Source organism: Panthera leo, chromosome C1 (assembly GCF_018350215.1).
Source record: "Panthera leo isolate Ple1 chromosome C1, P.leo_Ple1_pat1.1, whole genome shotgun sequence".
NCBI classification, from domain to species: Eukaryota; Metazoa; Chordata; class Mammalia; order Carnivora; family Felidae; genus Panthera; species Panthera leo.
In genome coordinates this window covers 164,396,409-164,418,320 of record NC_056686.1, presented here as the reverse complement: position 1 = coordinate 164,418,320, position 21,912 = coordinate 164,396,409, and the positions used below count along the sequence as shown (strand labels likewise).

The 21,912-nt window shown below is 42.0% G+C and overlaps 1 protein-coding gene across 2 annotated transcripts in view; it reads left to right on the top strand.

The window, feature by feature from the left end:
- Positions 1-21,912, top strand: part of NFE2L2 (nuclear factor, erythroid 2 like 2) — a 34,955-nt gene that overhangs the window by 10,929 nt on the left and 2,114 nt on the right. For both annotated transcript variants that reach the window (XM_042949223.1, XM_042949224.1), the window contains exons 2-4: positions 19,875-20,141; positions 20,686-20,775; positions 21,407-21,598. In XM_042949223.1, coding sequence (XP_042805157.1) covers positions 19,875-20,141; positions 20,686-20,775; positions 21,407-21,598 — 549 coding nt within the window. The remainder of the gene's footprint in view (positions 1-19,874; positions 20,142-20,685; positions 20,776-21,406; positions 21,599-21,912) is intronic.

Below are 21,912 nucleotides of genomic sequence, written 5' to 3'. Positions count from 1 at the left end.
ATAACAATGTAATGTAATAAAAGTTATAAATGTGGTCTCCCAAAATACTACTCTCCTTGTGATGATGTGAGGTGATAAAATGCCTATGTGTTGAGATGAAGTGAGCGACATAGGCCTTGCGACATAAATTAGGCTGCTGTTGACCTTCTGACAATACATCAGGAGGATCGTCTGCTTCTGGACCTCGGTTGACTACAGGTAACTGAAACTGGTGGAATAACAGGGGACTCCATGTGTACTTCCTGGTTCTTTGTAGGAAGGCCCCATCTCCTCAGATGGCAGCCTGTTCACACCTTTTATCCTAAACCTGAAGGGAGTAACAGAGAGAGAGAGCCACGAAAGTTCTAGAAACCAGAGGGACCAAGAACATTTCATTTACTCAGGTAGAGTGTCTAGTCCAGTTCACTTAACACAGAGGTCATTGTCATTTGATATGGTAATATCGTCATTGCTGATGTTCACCATTTCTCAGGCCTACAGCTACAAGGAAGCTTTCCTCAAAAGGTAAGCTAAACATTATTTTAAAATTTCAAGATGAAGTTAAAAGCCATGTACCATACCTCTCTGGATCTTTACTGCCTTTTCTACTGGGTACTTTGTGAAGAAGGCTGAGTCCTGAGTATAGAATAGCTGAAGAGGTTAATTATGGTAATAGATTGATGCTTTGGAAAAAAAAAAAGTCTAGAATATGGGGGCAAAGTGAGGTTACCATGTTCCATCGTCAGTCTGAGGGACATAACTAGGGGCCTCTAAGGAAATATATTTAGCATTTATGTTGACTGACGTGTTCAGGTTGCAAGGTGTTTTGTTTTGTTTTTTTTAATGTTGATTTTTGAGAGAAAGAGACAGAGCGTGAGTGGGGGAGGGGCAGAGAGAGAGGGAGACACAGAATCCGAAGCAAGCTCCAGGCTCTGAGCTGTCAGCACAGGGCCCGATGCAGGGCTCAATCTCAGGAACCGCGAGATCATGACCTGAGCCAAAGTCGGACGCTTAACCACCTGTGTCACCCAGGTGCCCCCAGGATATTTGATTCTCTCAAAAAATCAATTTTATTGTTAACTTGAAGGAATATGTGTTTATAGATTTAACGTATAATACTTTATTTTTAGTAGAGCACCCAAAGAATAATTTGAAGTATTATTACTATGAAATAACTTCGATAATTTTAAATAATTTTTCTATGATTGGTAGTTGGGTCATTAGTGATAGGAAACATGGTACCTTTGTTATGTAAGTAATTAGAATTCTTTGAACCTAGACACCTTATGTACACAGTGAAAATACTGAATTCTGAGCCTAAATGTGCACCTACTCATTCCACAAAAATTTATTAGGAATTTACACACCCTAGGAACTTTCAGGGCATGAAGTTGTTTTAATCTTCCAAGATAATGTGGCAAATGTGTTGTCTTCCTTGAAAGACATTTGCTTTTCAAGTTTTCCCTCCTCCTAATCAAACGCTTTGCTCTTTGTACACCTGGATTATAGGGCATGTTTCATATCATTGAGCATAATTTACTTCATATCTCTGTTTTCTCTGCTTAAGGTCTTCCTCTAGGGAAGAGACTGTATTTTATTTCTTTTTTATAACTCTGGTGTCTGGCATCATGCCTAGACTTTACATAATAGTAGTTGCTCCCTAAACTGAGGGTGAGTCTTACTGCCCTCCAGGTGCTCGGTATTTACACAGGCTCATCTGTGACACGTGACAGCTCCATGACAATGCAGAAGAGAAAGTGTCACTTCTAACTGGGGTGCTCGGAGGACATCCTGGAGGAGGTAGCATTTTAACTACAGGTTTTTGTTTTTGTTTTTTAAGTCCATAGGATTTCTTTGGCTCAGACTTCATTTGGAACCCTGAAGAAGGGTGCAGGCACAAGCCAGACTTCTGGCAACAGATTGGGTCACTAGGGATGAGAAGGTTAATTTGGGGCTGGTTGTAGAGAGCCTTTCACTGCTCATGTGTGGCATTTCAAGTTTTCTGTAAGTATCTTGAAACACAGAAGGCTTTGGAAAGAGCAAAACACATGAGCTGAATGTGGACAGGAAGTTATTATGGCCCATGCATCAGAAAATGGAGAGGTTGGAGACAGAAGGATGGTTGGGGGGGGGAGGGAGTGGAGAGGTGTGGGTGTGGTTTGGCATCAGCACATGTACTGAGGATCTGTCTTGTAACTCTAATCTGTAACTACCTTTGTTAGCCATTTAAGAAGAATTTTTTAAGCCCCCTTTTCATAGGAGAGGAGTAGATTTCCTCTTTCTGTTGGCCCCATCATGATACCATTTGTGCTCAAGCTGTTTCTACGTTTTAACAGAAATTCATCCACCGGTGTGTTCATTTTCCTGATGAAAGGGGAGGGAAACAACCCAGAAATTGCTGCTTTGCTTGAGGGATGGATTGTTTTTTCTCCAAGGTGGCATACAGGGAGTTTGTCTCTTTGTGCCCTTCTCTAAGATCGATTTACTCTTACTGCCTATTTTCAACTGTAACAGTCTTATCCTTGGCTTCCAAGCCCAGTGATTAGCAGTATTCACCAAAGAAAAGAAAGAACAGACAGTATCCTCTCTTTTTCTTTTTTTTTTTTAAAAATTTTTTTTTTTCAACGTTTTTTAATTTATTTTTGGGACAGAGAGAGACAGAGCATGAACGGGGGAGGGGCAGAGAGAGAGGGAGACACAGAATCGGAAACAGGCTCCAGGCTCCGAGCCATCAGCCCAGAGCCTGACGCGGGGCTCGAACTCACGGACCGCGAGATCGTGACCTGGCTGAAGTCGGACGCTTAACCGACTGCGCCACCCAGGCGCCCCATATCCTCTCTTTTTCATAAGCCCCGAGCTAACAGAGGTAGGCATCTAACCATATTGGTGATAGCAGCCACAGTCTCTCGGGCTCTTCTCAGTGCTGGCCAGGGTGCTAATGCTTCAACACACTGAATTTGTTGTTTGCGCTCCTTATTCACCCTGTGAGGCAGGCATTATCCCAGTGTTGCAGGCCAAGGGCTGAGGCCCAGAGAGGTTAAGTCGATGGATGTTACAGTGGCATGTGCTTCAGTTCCATCAACATTGGAATGTGTATGACACCTGCCACGGTGCTCTTAGAACTGAGTAACAAAAGAGCTGGGCATAAGGTCTAGCGCACAGCACACATTCAGCAAATGGTGGCTGTGGTGTTGTTACCATAACTGTATTTCTTTGGCACGGGTGACTCGGTTGGTTAAGCGTCCGACTTCAGCTCAGGTCAGGATCTCACGGTTCGTAGGTTCGAGCCTCGCATCGGGCTCTGTGCTGACAGAGCCTGGAGCCTGCTTCCGATTCTGTGTCTCCCCCTCTCTGCCCCTCTCCTGCTCACGCTCTGTCTCTCTCTGTCTCTCAAAAATAAATAAATGTAAAAAAATTTTTCTTAATAACTGTATTTCTTCTCTGTCGGGGATGTTTGATGTGTGGGGAGCTGAGATTTCTTAGGCACACTTGAAAAAGTCCTTTCTTGAATTCTGTGTAGTGGCATAAACACATACTCTTTTTGCTCTTTGCCGTAAACTTATTCTCCTGTGGTCTTCCCTATGCGTGTCTTTCACGTGGGGACTGAAGTCTCTAGAGACAGAAAACCAATGCGTGGCAAGACCTTACATGTGCCCTGTGGCAGCAGAGGGCTACCTGTTGGCCCAGTCTCCCCTGTGGGACCCTCCAGCCTGTCTGCTGGATTCCCTGTACTAGTGTGGATTGATAAGCTGCCATCTCTTTGAGCTTCTTCCCAGACACACTCCTTCACTTGGGGCAGAATTTCTTACTCTGGGGTTCTGGGCCTAGAAAAGCAGCAGAGTTTGGGGAATGGAAGCGCATTAGTGGAAGTATAAATCCAAACATGAGCTGAGCTGACCCCTGCAGCCTTGTCCTCTTCCCAGCCCTGCCCTACATCATTTAGTCTTCAAGGTCTGAAATGGTCCTTTTGTAATGCTACCCCTGAGTAACTCACACCTTAAAAAAAGGAGGGGGGCAGTTGGGGAGCCTGGGTGGCTCAGTGGACCAAGCGTCTGACTCGTGGTTTTGGCTTAGGTCATAATCTCATGGTTTCGTGAGTTCGAGCATGGCACTGTGCTGCTGGGTATGGAGCCTGCTTGGGATTCTCTCTCCCTCAATATCTCTCTCTCTCTCTCTCTCTCTCTCTCTCTCTCTCTCTCTCTCTGTCTCACCCTCTCCCTACCCTCCCCGGCTCACGCTGTCTTTTTCTCTCAAATAAATGAACTTTAAAAAGGATAAAAAGTAAAGGGTAGAGTGGTGAAGGGAAAGAAGACCTTCTATAAAACCCTTGAGGAGAGGTAACCTAGCTGAAAACTTCTTCCATTCACTACCCTTTGGTATTGCCATGATGTCTGATGCATGCATAAATTATGACCTCACCTTCTACTTCTTCTTATATAGTGGTTAGACCCAGAAGCTTAAAATTTAGATTCTTCTTGTGTTCATTTGACATTGGCAATGGCAGTTGAATTTATTAATGGTTTTAATACTTCACCCCTGGTTGTCCTTTATATTTTTAAGGGGCATTATGTACTTTTTTTTTTTCATATGAAAAAAAAGCTCTGTGAGGCTAGGCTTAGTGTCTTGGTTAGTCCTGGTAGGAATGGCACAGTGAGGTTGGGTGGCGAGGTCCACGCTCCCCTGTGCAGCTGGTTAGCAGCAGAGCCCTAACTGGTGCCACATTGGGCGGTTTCTCTCTGAAGAGGCCTAGGTTATTTGAGTGACTCTGTGACCTACACCTGGGTTGGAGCTCACTGTTCCCAGTTAGTAGATGTGGGTCTTCAGGCAAAATTACTGAACCTCTTTGTGGTTCAGTTTCTTTGCTCCAAAAGGGCGATGGTGATAATACTACCTGCCTTGCAGATTGGTGTGAGTAAAGGAGATGCTAGATACAAGTGCTTGCAGTCATGTTGAGTCAGAGAAAGTGAACTACAAATGGTAGCCGTTATTATTAACATTATTACTTACATTATGTCATACCACTCTTAATCTGGATTTAGAGTGCCATACTATGATCTTTCATTCTCAAGTCTTAATGTGAAGGCTCACCCGCTAACCAGTGTCCTTACATATTTATTTAGCAAGTTAATTGAAAAGATTGACATTAAGGAAAAGAAAAGATTTCTGTACTGATCTTAAGAGCATGAGATACAATATAGACACTAATTATAATTTTCTATAAGAGGTCCAAGTTGCCACCTGGAGGTTGGCAACAACAGTGGGTACTGTGTGTTTTCAAACATATGCATCTGAAAGCAGCTGAGATAGAATTTCCAACCTCAGCTTCATTCATATCCTTAGTTGGAATAGACAGTGCTTTCCTGTCACCTAAGCCCCTTATTTCTCCCCATTCTTCAGATGACCTTTGCGATAATTTGTAATTGTGTGGCGTCTGGACCACACCACCCTGAGTAACATCCAAATGGTCCGTTCTGTCATTACGAGCCCCTTTAGTCATTCAGACTCACACTGGCACTTGCAGGTCACTGTAGGAGCTTTTTACAAATAATTGCTAACAGTGTAAGTACTACCTGGTGAAGTTTGGGAGGGTTCATGTTCTCACTGTATCCTGAAGAACTAATTTGCAAAACAGAAGAGTTTGGTTCAATAGAATCTGAGCCCCCCCATTCCCCCCCCACCCCCTTGCAACTGCACTGTCACTAACCAACGGAGCTAGTGCAGCTGAGGAACTGAATTTTTAATTTTAATTAATTTTGACTTACATTTTAAAACAGGAAAAATAAGTAAATGTAAAACCAGAAACATTGTTAAGATCTTTCGTTAATTCTTTATTCTGGAAGGCAGCTACATTTCATGTGATCATATCCGTGAGATGTGTTGTAATGTATATTATGTTCATCACTTCTGATACCTCATTAATAATTTTAAGTTTTTGGTTAAATGTTAAAATATTTTTTGATATGTTGTATTACACATATTGCTAAAATTAAATTCACTTGTTTCTTTTTTGTCTTTTTAGTAGGGCTGCTAAAATTTTTTAAATGACACATGTGGCTTGCGTTATATTTCTATCGGACAGTACTACTTTAGAGCATCTATTACAGGTAGCTAAAATTAGCTTGTTTTAAAATTCAAAATTAGGGGCGCCTGGCTGGCTCAGTCAGTAGAGCATGTGACTCTTGATCTTGGGGGTGTGAGTTCGAGCCCCACATTGGGTGTAGAGATTACTTAAAAAAAATAAAAGCTTAAAAAAAGAAATAAGTAAAATTCAAAATTAGATTTGAGACTTGCATTTTGGATATCATAGAACCAGAGGTATTTAGAGGAAGGGATCTCAGGAGTTCCCTAACCCAGCCCTGTCCTTTGGCAGAGGAAGAAACCGAGGCTAAAAGATAAGGTAAAATGGCATGATTAGGTGGGGACTGGAACCTGATGTTCTTGATGGCCTCCTCCTTTGGGTCCACGGTTTGCTTGGCCTTGGAACCTGGTGGGCATCAGGGCTGCAAAAATCTGAAAACTCCTCCCAGATCCAGACTGAAGAAAAGGCCTTTAAGAAGAAATTATTTTGAGTGGTAAGGAAAAATAATTTTTTTGCTTTGCCTACTAGTGGATGGACAAGAGAGTCAATTCCGTGTTTGACATGTATTTTTGTTGGGCAGAATAATGAATGATACAGTCATGGGGAATAGTAATAAGGTAAAAATAATTCCTACTCTTTGTGTGAACATTTACTTTGGGAGCCTCCATACATCTGGCTTTCATGTTTTAATTTAAGAAATTCTTGGGACGCCTGTGTGGCTCAGTCGGTTGAGCGTCCGACTTTGGCTCAGGTCATGATCTCAAGCCCCGTGTCAGGGCTCTATGCTGGCAGCTCAGAGCCTGGAGCCTGCTTGGAATTCTCTGTCTCCTTCTCTCTCTGCCCCTCCCCTGCTCATGCTCGCTCTCTCTCTTTCTCTGTCAAAAATAAACATTAAAAAAATTTTTTTAATTGAAAAAAAAAAAAGAAAGAAATCCTTTTCCCAAAGCCAGAGATTTTAAACCAGACCCACAGCTTTTGTCCTGGAAAAACAGAGGAAGAGCTCTTGACTTCACGTGTTTATCATTTAGGCAGGTCGTCTGCGGTCACTTGGTAAAAGTCTAGGCCTGCTTTATGGTATTGTTTCTTTACAAGTGTAGCAAAAGAGATTTAAAGGAAGAAGCCACCAACAAACTAAAAGGAACACCCTTTGAGCAAACCCGAATTGTATTTGTGTTTTGAGAAGTGGAAGAAGAAGGGAAGGCATTATGATTTACTAAATGGCGATTTGATTTATGAGTATGTCCGTGATCTTAGTGTGAGGATTACATAAGAATGCAAGTGAAAGTGTTTTGTGATCTTAAAGTACTACAGATGTGCGGGCGGGTGTCTGCAGGGCCTTCGCCGCCGCAATGCAGAACTATTTCTTGGGTCACGCTTGCTCTCGGTGAACGCTTGGATGATTCTTTCAAATTTGGAATGTGCATTTGGTGGGTATATGACCTTGACTCTGTGATTTGGGGATTCTTGGGGGTCCACACTGGTTCTGAGTTGCTTTTGTTGTAGCAGAGATGATCTGCCTGAAGGGGGCTTAGTTCTGTTACATTGATCAGGGACACAGTCTTTAGGAAACTACATGGTATTTAGAGCTCGGCTGTGAGGGAAGGAAAGTTTTGTACAGAAAAATGCACATTAGACATTCGTCACGTAGCAGGGTTTTATAGGCCATTAGTTTGGCCACAGGGTTCAGTGCCATACAACAGTTTGTAAAGGTCTGTTTTCAAACTAATTCCTAATACTTTTTGATTCTTAAGAGAAATTGCAATAGAAAGTCTACTTTAAAATCTAATTTGTGTTAGGTTTGACCATATGACCTCTTCGGGGCTGCTTCATCAAATGAGAGACAGGTCGGATACTCATTTAGCATCTCTTGGCCTCAGGAACCTCATTTATAAACCTGGGGTTTAGACTATGGTCTCCAAGATCACTGTCAGCTTTCCTTTTTCCCTTTGTAGTTTACCTTGTCTGAGAAAGGCGGAGTCACTGACTTTGCCTGACATGCTTTGTATTTCAGCTATTGAGACCTTGCCCAGCCTCTGTCTTACCTGTCTGTGCCATACCCTTTCCTTTTTTTTGCTACTGCAGATGTTCTGCTGGCTCCTCAGGTACCATCCAAGGTTAAGTTGGCTAGAGCAAGGCCAGACATAGACTGGTGTTTAAAGAAATGATGCTTGCTAGCCAACCAACTGTGTAATATTCATTCTCCTCTGTAGCCTTAGTTTCACAGTGAAGATAGAGGGAGGGGCTGGTTTGAAGTGATTCCAGAATTAACATAGGGGACCTTGTACAGTTAGTATGTATTTGTTGTGTGGGTACTGTGTGCCCGTGATGCAAGCTGTGAAGGACACACGAGTGGGGAAATGGGCAGTCCCACATGTGGCTACAACCTCCGTGTAGAACTGTTGAGCAGTATCTGTCATGATTATAAATGCAGATGCAGTTGACCTTTGAACAACACAGCTTTGAACTGTGCAGGTCCACTTATACACACGTTTTTTGGATAAGTGTATTTTCTCTTTCTTCTGATTTTCATAATAACATTTTCTTTTCTCTAGCTTACTATATTGTAAGAATACGGTATATAATGCATATAACATACAAAGTAGGTGTTAATCTACCATTTGTTACCAGTAAGGCTTCTGGTTTTTGAACATGGATTTTTGACTGGGGGAGGGGAGGTCAGTGCCAGTAATTCCCACATTGTTTAAGGCTCAACTGTACTGTTTGACCCAGCAGTTCCACTTATGATTATTTATTCCGTAGATGTCTCCACACATTTTTATGACATGATTTGTGCACAAGGATATTCGTTGTAGCATTAATTTGTAATAGCAAAAGATTCAAAATATCTTAAAAGCCCAATGAGGGATTGATTAAATAATTATATTATTAAATAATATATTATTCTAGTGCACCTTTATGATGAAGCACTGCTCAGCCATTAAAAATAATGGAAGCAGGGTTGGGGGAGGCCTGGGTAGCTCAGTCAGTTAAGCCTCCAACTTTGGCTCAGGTTATGATCTCGCGGTTCGTGAGTTCAAGCCTTTGTGTTGGGCTCTGTGTTGACAGCTCAGAGCCTGGAGCCTGTTTCGGATTCTGTGTCTCCCTCTCTCTGCCCCTCCCCCGCTCGATGCTCTGTCTCTCTCTCTCCTTCAAAAGTAAAAAAACATTAAAAAAAAAAAAAAGTGGAACAAGGGCACCTGGCCAGCTCAGTTGGTGGAGTATGTGACTGTTGATCACAGGATTGTAAGTTCAAGTGCCTCGCTGGGTGTAGAGATGACTTAAAAATAAAATCTTTTTAAAAAAAATAATGGAACAACTCTATGCCCTGATTTAGAACAGTCTCTAAAATACATTAGTAAGTGTGAAACACTATGATTATATGCTGTTTGTATGTGTGTTTAATAGAATATCTTCCCAAGAAAACACAAAAAATTGATGCCAGCAGTTACCTTGGGGAAAGGTAACTTGGGATATTACTTTCGCAACTTTTAAATTTTTTTCCACATATACATGTGTTATCTATGTTAAAAAAGACATTGTCGGGGCGCCTGGGTGGCTTGGTCGGTTAAGCGTCCGACTTCGGCTCAGGTCATGATCTCATGGTCCGTGAGTTCGAGCCCCGCGTCGGGCTCTGTGCTGACAGCTCAGAGCCTGGAGCCTGTTTCAGATTCTGTGTCTCCCTCTCTCTCTGCCCCTCCCCTGTTCATGCTCTGTCTCTCTCTGTCTCAAAAATAAATAAACGTTAAAAAAAAAAAAAAAAAGACATTGTCATGCCCTGCAGGAGTTTACAGTTTAGCCAGACCATTATAAGAAAGCCCAGATAAGACATATCGAGTACAGGGTCAATATTGTCTTTATGGGAAGATAGATTTAAATGCTGACCTCTCCTGGTGCAGCTAAGTTGACCTGATTTACCCATGAGTCATCAGGACAGGCAGGTCCGAGTGTCAGGAGGGACAGCTTCCAGGTCTTCATGTCCTGCCTGAGGGGAGGGTACTGGGGCTAAAGCAGTTTCCAGACCTTGTCCTGGTGCGGCATGAGCGCCAAGGAGCGGCACCACGGCTTGGGAAGAGCCTGGCAGGCCCGGAATCATTTCTGGGTTGGAGTCCTGGCTCTGCCACCTGCCAAACATGTGATTTGGGGCAGTGCTGGTCGGTGCCCAAAGCGTAAATGTGCTCATCCCTAAACGAAGACGAACCACCTCCCTCAGGCCACCACAGTGAGGCTGGAATGAGATGCCACCTGCGAACACCCTGTAAACACCATGTAAGTGCCTGGCAAACGCCAGCTGTAATAGAAGCTGTTGGGTACCTGCAGGCTGGCAACGTACAGCAAGAGATGCTAATTTAAAAATGAAATTGAAGCAAAAATGTATCTTTTTCCCTCTGTCAAATAACTTGACATGAGCTGTAAAGTAGAGGTTAGGTGGTTTTGGCATCCTTGACCTGTCACCTTGGGCCAAGTCGTTTCATCCTCTGGCCCGTTTCCTTATTGGAAAAATGAAAGGGGCTGTCTGTGTGGGTCCTGTGGTCCCTTCCAGTTGTAACATTTCGTGACAGACATTGTGGCATTAGCAGTGATACGCAGCTCAGCTGAGATGAGTCACACTGACTGAAAAGTCCAAATGGGAGGAGGAAGTCTCTGGGTGGTGAGAATTTTCCTCATGCTGGAGGATCTGAGTCTCTGGGGAGAGGGGGGTGAGACACTGCCGCCATCAAGAGGGGAGACTGAGAGGGGTGCCTGGGTGGCTCGGTCGGTTAAGCATCTGACTTTTGGCTCAAGTCATGATCTCACTGTTTGGGAGTTCAAGCCCCGCGTCGGGCTCTGTGCTGACAGCTCGGAGCCTGGAGCCTGCTTCAGATTCTATGTCTCCCTCTCTGCCCCTCCCCCTTTTGTGCTCTGTCTCTTAATGAATAAACGTTAAAAAAAAATGTAAAAATAAAAAGGAGGGGAGACCAAGAATGCATAAAGCGAGTGGCAATGTATTCATTGTTCTCTGTTCTCTCTATCTCCATAACCTCCTTTGCTTTCGAATGTTTCCTTAGATTAGACCTTTGGAAACCAGGCTTAACCCTTGTTTATTGAGTAGGACATTCATACAGTTGTGACCGCAGTGTGGTCTTTGTGCATTTAGTGACACTTGCCTTCGTGCTGCCTTGCTCCTATACACTTCTCATCATGTCGGAAATTAGATCAGAGACTATCTTATTTATCTTTGTGTCCCCAGCAACTAGCATGGTTCCTGGCACCTGAGAGGTGATCTGTACACATGTATTATTAGATGGGTAGATGGACTGATGATCTATTGGAGGGCAGTATGTACACGAATCTTGTTGATCTTGACTACCACTACCATTATTATAGCTACCACCACCCTTCGAGTAAAATGAGGTTTTAGCCTTTAGTGGCTTATTATTTCTAGAAATATTTCATACTCGCAAAAGAGTGCATGCTAAAAAAGCTTAAACAGACCCCGTAAGAATGTATTTTAACAGAATCTACAGTTTAAAAAAAGGCTAAGGGTTTTAGGCAATTTATATATAGTATATAATACATGTGTATCTAATATTCAACACCACCCCCACCACAGCATACAAGGTCTTTGGCTTGTGTAATAAACAGTATAAAGTACTTACTCAGCCTGAAAACCTGGGTGACTACCCTGATTCTTACTTTCTAAAGCTAACGGTACACAGTGAAATCTGAAAAGAAGCTTTAAGATTGAAATAAATAATTTCTTTTTAAAAACGCAGGACCCAAGGAGGGAAAAGTATCACACAGGGCATTTAGAAGTAGCGGAAGTGGCTGTAAAGAGCCCCACCAGTTGGGTCGTGGCAGTTGGGTCGTGCTGGATGGAGCACTGTTCTCCCTCACCGTGGCCTCCCCGTAGGAGGGAGGGCCACCAGGATGAGCAGGCGGGGCTGTTCGACCTCCAGGGGGATAGCTGAGCCGTGTAGGGAGACCACACCCAGTGAATTTCAGGGTACATTAGGTAAAGTCGGTTGAGGAGTTAGACCCAGTGCTCCAGAAGGTTCTCTCGTGCCGCGCCTCTGTGTGTGTGTGTGTGTGTGTGTGTGTGTGTTTTCCAGTAGAATCATTCTAATAGTGATGGAAGACGTACTCACAAAGTTCCTTTCATGTGTGGAGGACAGCATCCAGAACTGAATATATACATGCTTGTTAAAAAATGGGGAAGGGATTAGAAAAATGTATTCTGAAGTTTGCTTACCAAACCAAGCCATTCTCTTGGCAAACTCCTCATAACCCTTATAGAAGCCCTTCCAGGCATGGCAGCATCATCTGCTCAAATACAGACCGCCAAAAAAAGAAGTCTTTTGGGGTCCAGGTGTGAAAGTTCTCATGGAAAAGCTGGAGCCAGTGCACTTTTTATAGCAGGTGGGATCACCTACCCTTATTGGAAATTAACTGCCCTTTCTGATTTCTTTTTGGCTAAACAGCTATATATCTCTTGAGAAAATCAGCAGTCCCAAGTTCCTATTCAGTTCACTTACCAGTTTTGCTTTATCTTTGCACAATTTTTGCAGCTTGCAGACAAGCATAATGGGTGAGAGTTCCAGTAAACTGGCTGGATTGTATTTCTTAGATTGAGTCATTGCTGAGAAACTTGCTTGTGAACAGGAAGCAGCCCATGAAAATGTCTGTACATAGTAACATGCCAGACTGAGGAAACTGGACTGTTCTCTAGTTGAAAGACAAAAGTGTAGAAGGATGGGTCCACTACTCGGGGAATAGCAAACTTGTGATCTCGGGTTTTAACTTGTTGAATAATTCATCTCTCGGTGTATGTTTGAAAATGTTTATTCTGTCAGAAATGGCTGGTTGTTAGAGATTGAGGAAATAATCCTTAGTAAGATTTCTCTAGAAGGAAAACTTGGACTATTGGTAACTATTACTACCTACTAGGATCTCTGCTGACACATAACTGCTTACTAGGCCAGTTATTTTTAAAAATGGAGTTGTAGTTACACAGAAATTAACTCAGTGACATTTACACTTGGCCTAGATGGCTTTATGACCCCTTCCATCTCTAACATTCTGTGATTTTATATATTTACACACACACACACACGCACGCTTTGTGATTCATTTTAATTACCTACTTCGTAATTATTATAGCAATATATTTAAAAGTTAGCACATCAACCCAGTAGAACTAAAAATACTTGACTGTGGGCAAACTAAAAAGAATAACCTGTCCTCTGTCTTCTCTAGAATGCTCACTGTAAAAACAATGGGCATTGTTTGTGTATCTTCCTGTAATGAAGCAGTGGGAGAGATGCAAAGAGAAGTAAATAGGCAGATAACTATTTATGAAATATAATCGTCATCAGTGAGATGTATTTTAAAAATACACCTGCTCGGTGTCATTTTACTTTGTTTAGCAAGGATTGTGACTTGTGAACTAAGGAGTAACTTGTTATTTGATCAATTCTTCAAAATTCACATGCACTTGGTTGTTTTTGTAACCACCGGTTGCTTTCATTTGATATGATTCATGTTCCATCTGGTTTTGCTCAAAACTATTTGAGCAGCTTCAATGGAGAAAATATTAAACCAGATTTACTTTTTACGTGAATAATATAACCACTAGGGCATAATCAATCTAAAGACTGAAGTGTATGGGGAAAAAACTACCAAAAAAAACCCCCATAGACTCTGAATGTCAGTAATTAATATTTGAATGAAGTAATTAATATTTGAAAGAGATCGCAGGGGAATAAAATTTAAAAGACACTATTTTCATGCTGGAAGTACATGATTTTAAGGGGTAGCTTGACATCAATTTGCTCTTACACAGTGAAGTTGGAAATGAGGAGGGGCACGGAGGTGGCTCAGGTGGTTGAGCATCCGACACTTGATTTAGGCTCAGGTCTTGATCTCACCGTTCAGAGTTCAAGCCCCGAGTTGGGCTCTGCACTGACAGTGGGAGGCCTGCTTGGGATTCTCTCTCTGCCCCTCCCCCCTTGCACAGGCACGGGCTTTCTCTCTCTCTCAAAAAAAACTTAAAAAAAATTTTTTTTTAATTTGGAAATGAGCAGCTTTTATTTTCTACTTACATTTTTAGTAGTCTGTGCAGTTTTTTTTTAAGTTTATTGGTGAAATTTATTTTTATAAACAAACCTCCTACCACCTTCCCATCCTAAAGACAAAATAAAGGATGAGGGAGGGGAGGACACTGGGTTGGGAGGTGCAAGCCTCATTGATACGTGTGAATATATTATAGAAACCATCTTATTTTTCATTTCAAATACTTCCCCAAAGCCTCAGTTTACAGAATTACCTTAAGAGAAGATTATGCTATCTTGCCTTATCTTTTCTGATTTTTTGGATCATCTGAGCATGAAAAATGCTGGTTTGTTCAAGGTACAAAACCTTATTTTGAGAGCGAGAGCAGGGTAGGGGCAGAGAGAGGGAGAAAGAGAATTGTAAGCAGGCTCCAAGTTGTCAGTACAAAGCCTGATACAGAGCTCGAGCTCGTGAACCATGAGATCATGACCTGAGCCAAAATCAAAAGTCGGATGCTTAACCGACTGAGCCACCCAGGCACCCCTGAAGACATATTTAATGTGGGATTCAGTGTTCAAGGCCTCTCTTCTTTCTTTATCCTAGAACAAAGATACTTGTTTCTAAGTGGTATGAGTTAATAAACCAACTTCAGATTCCCCATAAAACATGTAATAGATTACACAGATGGCAAATGATGATATATACATTTTAAATATGAATATTTCCGTTGGACCAGATGGTGATTTAATGCGAATTGTCAAACATTTATGTTTCTTATTAAATTGTCATCTTTTGTGTAAGCCAAGCTAGCAGCATAATTTGCAACACACTCAGGAATCACTAAAGGACAACAACAAAAAAGTCAGATGCTAAGTGGCTCCATATGGCCTGTGAAGGCTCCCATCCAGCGCCTCAGTTGCTCTGGGAAGTTTTTCCCAGGTCTTCAGGAAAAATACCTGTTGGAATGCCGTGGAAACCATCCCCCTGCTTTCCTCTCCATCCCCAGACTCTACCGATCTGCCATTTTACCTGGTGGCCTGCCTTTTTGGGGGCCTGGAGAGGATAAGAAGCTCTTCTTTCTCAGGGCCTCAGGTTTATGTGCCAAAGAGCAGTTTTAGCTTTTCCTTAGGCATTTCCCTTCCCCGCTGTCCTGCGTCCTGTTCTTGTTTGTTATAGGCTCCACCCGGACTACTTCCTCTTAGACGGTTCACGAGCCTTGCAGAGGTGGGTCATTTGTGGAGTAAGTCATGTGCCTAGTCACAGGGTTCCTTGCAGGAAATGCTCACTGCCTGTGAGGGTAGCACAGAACAGTCCCAAGCCCGTGGGGTTCCCCAACAGCAAGTCTTAGGTGGACACATTTCTGCTGTTCTCATTTTCAGCATAAAGCTTTGTTTCATACACCATCAAATCTCTGCAGGTTTTTTTCTTCTGAAGTTGAAGTGAAAATTTGAGTAACAGAGTATAATATGTTAAGGCCATGACAAGAAACCCATTGTTGCTTTATTCAAAATTTGATCAGAACATTTGTTTTAAGGAATTCAGGGTAGTTAAAACTACCATTGCTTTTATTTTCAAGCATAAGTTTTCTTTTAGAGACTTCTCATAGCAACAGTAAATATTACATAAAATAAACTTTGGGGTGCCTGGGTGGCTCAGTCGGTTAAGAGTCCAACTTCGGCTCAGGTCATGATCTCACTGCTTGTGAGTTCAAGCCCCATGTCGGCCTCTGTACTGACAGCTCAGAGCCTGGAGCCTGCTTTGGATTTTGTGTGTCTGTCTCTCTCTGTCCCTCTCCCACTAGCACTCTGTCTCTCCCTTTCTCAAAAATAAACATTAAAAAAATAATAATAAAAATAAACTTTAAAAGGGGCGCCTGGGTGGCTCAGTCGGTTGAGTGTCCTCTTGATTTCAGCTCAGGTCATGATCCCAGGATCATGAGATAGAGCCCAGTGTCAGGCTCTGCACTGGGTGTGGAACCTGCTTAAGATTCTGTCTCCCTCTGCCCCTCACCTGATGCGCTCTCTCTCTCTCTCTCTCTCTCTCTCTCTCAAAAATATATATATATAATTTTAAAAATTCAAAAAATAATAAACTTGAAATACAGAGGAGGGGTGCCTGGGTGGCTCAGTCAGTTAAGTGTATCCAATTCTTGATTTTGGCTCAGGTCACAATCTCATGGTTTGTGGGATTGAGCCCCATGCACTGACAGCTCAGAGCCTGCTTGAGATTCTCTCTCTCCCTCTTTCTCTGCCCCCCCTTTATGTGCATACGTGCGTGCTCTCTCTCAAAATGAATAAACTTAAAAAAAATACAGAGGAAAATCTCCGAGAACACTTTGAAACCTGCTTTGTCCCCTGTGATCTCACTGAAGGCTGCCCGGCCTGCACTAAGAACAATTAGATGTTGTCACATGAAACATCTTTTGGTGGCATTACTGGTGGAGACAGTAAGCTAGAGCGGTAGGAGCTGCTCTGCCCCCTAGGGTCCAGCATTGTTTCAGATCAGAGAAGAATAGGATGCTCAAGAGCTGATCCAAACGATTCAGGTTTTATTTTTCCTGTTTGTGGATGAGGATCCATTAAGGTGCCCTTTTCTGATCCTGTTACGGGAAATTTTAAGAAATTGAATTAGTTTGGCTGTGCATTGAAGGGTAGTCATATCAGAAGTTGAATGGCTGTTGAATGGGTATATATGTGCTATCCATGCTTACATCAAAGTATAGGTTACTGTTTTTGTTTTCAACCCATGTTGCACAAGCCAGGGAGTCAATTTCAGACCCTCCCTGAGGAAGAACCGAGTAGCCTCCCTGCTGAATGTTTTTCAGGCTCCCACTACAGTTAGGTCCACAGCTTCTTTATTATCCATTGGGCTTGAGTTTGATCTTGCTTATATTACAGCAGGTATTAGAACCATCACTGTCAACATGCATAGCAACATTTGCATATACTTTACATATAGAGAGGTTTCTTTCACATCTCACTTGATCAGCCAACATCTGTATGGCAGGAGTAGGACAGAACAGTTAAATACTAAATTTATAGCTAAACCATCTGAACCCACTCAAGCATCTCATCTGGTGGGGAGGGAAGGGGGAGAAAGGAAAGAATAGACTTGTATCAACTCTTGGTGTACTTGCCTCTGTTAATTTTAGAGTAAATTACATTAGACATTTTCTTTCAGCCCATAGGGCTGGGTTCTGGGGATCCTCTGGAATAGTCTGATTTGTGAGCAGGTGTTGGCAACATGAACTGCTTCAGCGTTCTTTCAGTTCTTTTATGAAAAAGTCAAAGCTGGATGTTGGTTTTTATCCTGAGATCTCTTAACAAGGAGAAGGCCCCGCCTAGGCATTCTGGGGAAATTAAGGAAGGGATGTGTCAGAGTGGCCCCTAGGTGCAGGGGCAAGTGTTTGGGTTTCTCTTTGATTCATCTTCTGAAGAGCTCAGCACACTGTCCACATCAGTTTTTTTGGGGGGTGGGGGGGGCGGTAGGAACAGGTACTGCCGGTCTTATAGAGAGAAACTGGAGTTCAATTGAGACTGTGTGATCATGCATGCCTTTAAATCCTAGTGCTAGCATTTAGTGGGTGTGAATATACCGAACACCTCCTTAGTACCTGGCTCCTTTAACTCCAGCTTGGAGAAAGCCTAGATAGGATACCCCACTGTTCTAAATTCACTAAGAAGATATGGCCCAATCTAATTAGAATTTTAAAGTAGGTTTCTCTAATACCTTGGACCTTTCTCATTCAACACCTTTGGATAAACATGTCCATTAGCATGGAAACACATCATTTTTAAAATGGAAATTATTTTCATGTTTTGTGTTAGTGGGGAGTTCCCTGTGGAGATAGCCATGTATGAATAAATGCTCTGTGGTTGCTATTCTGTGTCATGGCCAGGAAAGCGAATGAGGTGATGTGCTCAATCCAGCCTTCTGTAACCTGGCCACTTTTTCACATCCCCAAGATGTTAAAGCAGAGTATATATACGACAATGGATTTTATATCCTGCCCGGTTTGGGAACCACTGGCCAATGATCAGATTTTATTTTTTTTTAGTGTAGCTTGTGGTTAAAAAAGCATGAGTCCAGGATTGAGACTACCCAGGACATATCCCTGTATACTTCCTAGAAGTATCCCTTCTTTCTAAACCTCAGTATTTTTATCTGTAAAAAATAGGATGTATGTTATCTTCTTATGGTTGTTTGCAGATTAATTTGTATATATATAAAGTACTTTTAACAATGCTTGGCATGTAGAAAGCCTTTAATAAACGTTGGCTTAAAAAGATACACGTTAGCCAGTTCTAAAGAGCTACAGACGGTGTTATAATTATACCTACTCTGTTTGCTGTAGACTCTTTAACACTGCTCAAGGCTAGAATACTGATAAACCCCATGGTCAGGAAGGGTTTCACAGCATTTAAGATTCTACCACCAGGGCTCGAATGCCATAGCCTCTGCTGTCCATGTAGCTGTGCTGCCTTTAGGCTGGGTGGCCTGCCCCCTCCTTTGTTGGGTAAAAATAGTCTGACTGCTCAGTGAAGCAACAGCCATGTTATTTTTGTCCTTGGAGGCAGAAAGTAGAGTCTAGACGCACTGGGCAACCCTGTGCTGCCAGCCATCATCAGAACCAAAATACATGTGATGTTTGTGCATAGTGTCTACTGGCTTTCAGGCCCCAACTGCCTTCCCCCATGTCTTGATTTTTCCAGTCTCAATCTCATTTTCTTATTTTCAGTATAGATGATTTCTTAAATGGAAAGTGATTTAAATTTCCTACCTGTGAAGACTTTTCCAAAAACTAAAGTTCTAAGTCAAAAAATTGCTTTTGACATAGTTGTGGTTAGGAAAATCTGGACATGGTACCTAGGCCTAGTTTTGTTATAGAGATCAAAATAACCATTCCTTCATTCATTGTAAGATCTCCCCATGTCTTAAACTTTCAGTACCTTCCATCCTTCTGTGGAACCATGTTTTTTTTTTTTTCTCCTGTGTGTGTGTGTGTGTGTGTGTGTGTGTGTGTGTGTTTAAGAGGGTTATCTGTGATATCTCAGAAGTGAAACTAGTGGTTACTACCCCTTTTCCAGGGCCAGCCTCTTGCTTCACCCATGGGTCACAAGATTACCATTAGCTAGGACTTTTCTTTACCAGTTTGTTCATACCTCAGGAGCTAAAACTCAAATCAAGAGGAAATTATTTTAATAAGTGAGCCACAGGGATTAGAGTAGCAAGAAATGATGGGGGAAAGTAATCCAGTGTAGGAAATACCAAAAGATTGGTGATATTTCGCAACTGCTAGATTGACATTTAACCAGGGTTTTTCCCCTTTTCTCTGTAAACTGTGTATTTGCTGAGGTTTAGAAAAAATTCTACATATTTGATCATGTTTTCCATGTCTCATAATACCAGTGGCTTGGAGTGTTTGCTCCAATTTCTATATTCCACTAAACAAGTGTGAGATTTCTTTTAATTCAAGAGCTGTAGTGTGCAACATGTTACTTTGCTCTTTAGTGACCTCTACTATCACCCAGTCGTTAATAATCCAAGTAATAAGTGATTAGAATGGATGCCTGTGTTTTTAGGTTGTTTTTTCTTTTAATGAATAGATTCATTGAATGGAATTAACTGTGCCCTTCCAGAACATTGGATCTGTGTTCCCATTCAGATTGTTTCTAATTTCCCTATCCCGCAACATCAATAATGGCATAATATAAATTTTAGGATCTCTGCCATTTTAAAAACCATCTTAACCATGGTCTCTCTTTCCTTTTTTTTTTTTTTAACATAGGACATGGATTTGATTGACATACTTTGGAGGCAAGATATAGATCTCGGGGTAAGTCGAGAGGTATTTGACTTCAGTCAACGACGGAAGGAACATGAGCTGGAAAAACAGAAAAAACTTGAAAAGGAAAGACAAGAACAACTCCAAAAGGAGCAAGAGAAAGCCTTCTTTGCTCAGTTACAACTAGATGAAGAGACAGGTGAATTCCTCCCAATTCAGCCTGCCCAACACATCCCATCAGAAACCAGTGGATCTGCCAACTACTCCCAGGTATAGAATTCTCAGTTCTTGAAAAGGTGTGTGGCAGGGTTTAAGGAACCGATACTGACCGGTGAATTTAAAATATCTGCATTGGAGTTCCAGATTTGCCTTTTTACTGTCTTCATGACCATATCAAGTCAACTTCCCAGCCCCAGCTTCCTGAGGAGTTCAAAACCTGACTTTCCTCACAGAGTCGTCGTAAGGATTGAGAGGACATAAATTACATGAAAGTGCTTTGGAAGCTGTGGAAACGTCCTGTAAGGATCGAGCGAGCAGCAGCAGTAGTCATAGTAGAAACTGTAGTACAAGAGTACTAGCGTTTTATTTCCAGATGGGCAGTTGAAGCTCAGAGATTCAGTAACTTGCCCGGAGCACACAAGAAATCAGGGAAGCCAAGATTTGAACCCAGATGGTCTGGTCTGTTTGATTCTGTGTGCTATACTACACTAAACTGATTTCAGGAGAAGAGAAACGTTTGAGTAACCAAACGTTGTAATCATTGTAGGACACTGAACAATATTTCTCTTCTTCTATGTCTTTCCTTTTTATCCAGGTTGCCCACATTCCCAAACCAGATGCTCTGTACTTCGATGACTGCATGCAGCTTTTGGCAGAGACATTCCCATTTGTAGATGACAATGAGGTACAACATTTGGTTAATAGCAAAACTCCCCAACTATATCTCATACATCCTATGAGTGTGCCTTCATTAAAGAAGTATTTTAGGGGGAAATTTTGTCAAAGAAATCTTAGCCTATAGATAACGTTACAATTCAAAAAAGAAAAAAAAAAAAGAAAAGGTCCCTACACCATGCAAGACCAAATCCTCTTATCCTTGCATAGCCAGAAGCATGGATCTGCATAACCATGAAAACAGGTAACTCATTTGATACATACAGGTACTTAGAAATAAATTTGGGTGAGTAAAAAGCAAGCTGGGTAACAAACCAAGACTTGCTCAGTTAACAATTCGTTTGTGTTTGAAGCACTATACTAGCTATTATACTGGGAGATGCAAATTAAATCCAAAAGCGTATCACTTTCCTTGAAATTTACCTTCAAATGCATAGGCTAAAACAAGCCAGTAAATGAATAAATGTGGAGTTATTTTGTCGGGGGGGGGGGGGGGGAAGATTTGTTTCATTATATAGAAATAGGGGCCACAGAACTGTTGGCTAATTCCAGTTTAAAGTGTTGTGATGGTGCCCCGGCATGTGCTTCTTTCTCCACTGTTGCTGGCAGACTCACACAGATAAATGCTTTGTCAATTTTAGGTTTCTTCAGCTGCGTTTCAGTCACTTGTTCCTGATATTCCCAGCCAAATCGAGAACCCCGTCTTCATTGCTCCTAATCAGGCTCAGTCACCTCAGACTCTTGTCACTCAGTCAGTCATTGCTGATTTAGACAATATGCAGCAGGACTTTGAGCAAGTTTGGGAGGAGCTACTGTCCATTCCAGAATTACAGGTAACTAAGATCTAATAACAGTAAGTGCCAAAAACACTTTCATATTCAGTGCCTTTAAATTATTTATTCCACTTACTCTTTATATGCCACCTACTTCTAGGAAGGATTGGAGAGTGCTTTTAAATTAGTCACGAGAGGGGCGCCTGGCTGGTTCAGTCAGAAGAGCATGTGACTCTTGACCTCAGGGTCGTGAGTTCAAACCCCACATTGGATGTAGACATTACTTAAGTAAATGAAATTAGTCATGAGAGCTGCCCATGCTCACTTAAGTATGCTTTTGTTAATTAAATGGACTGGATGTCTTGAGGAAAGAT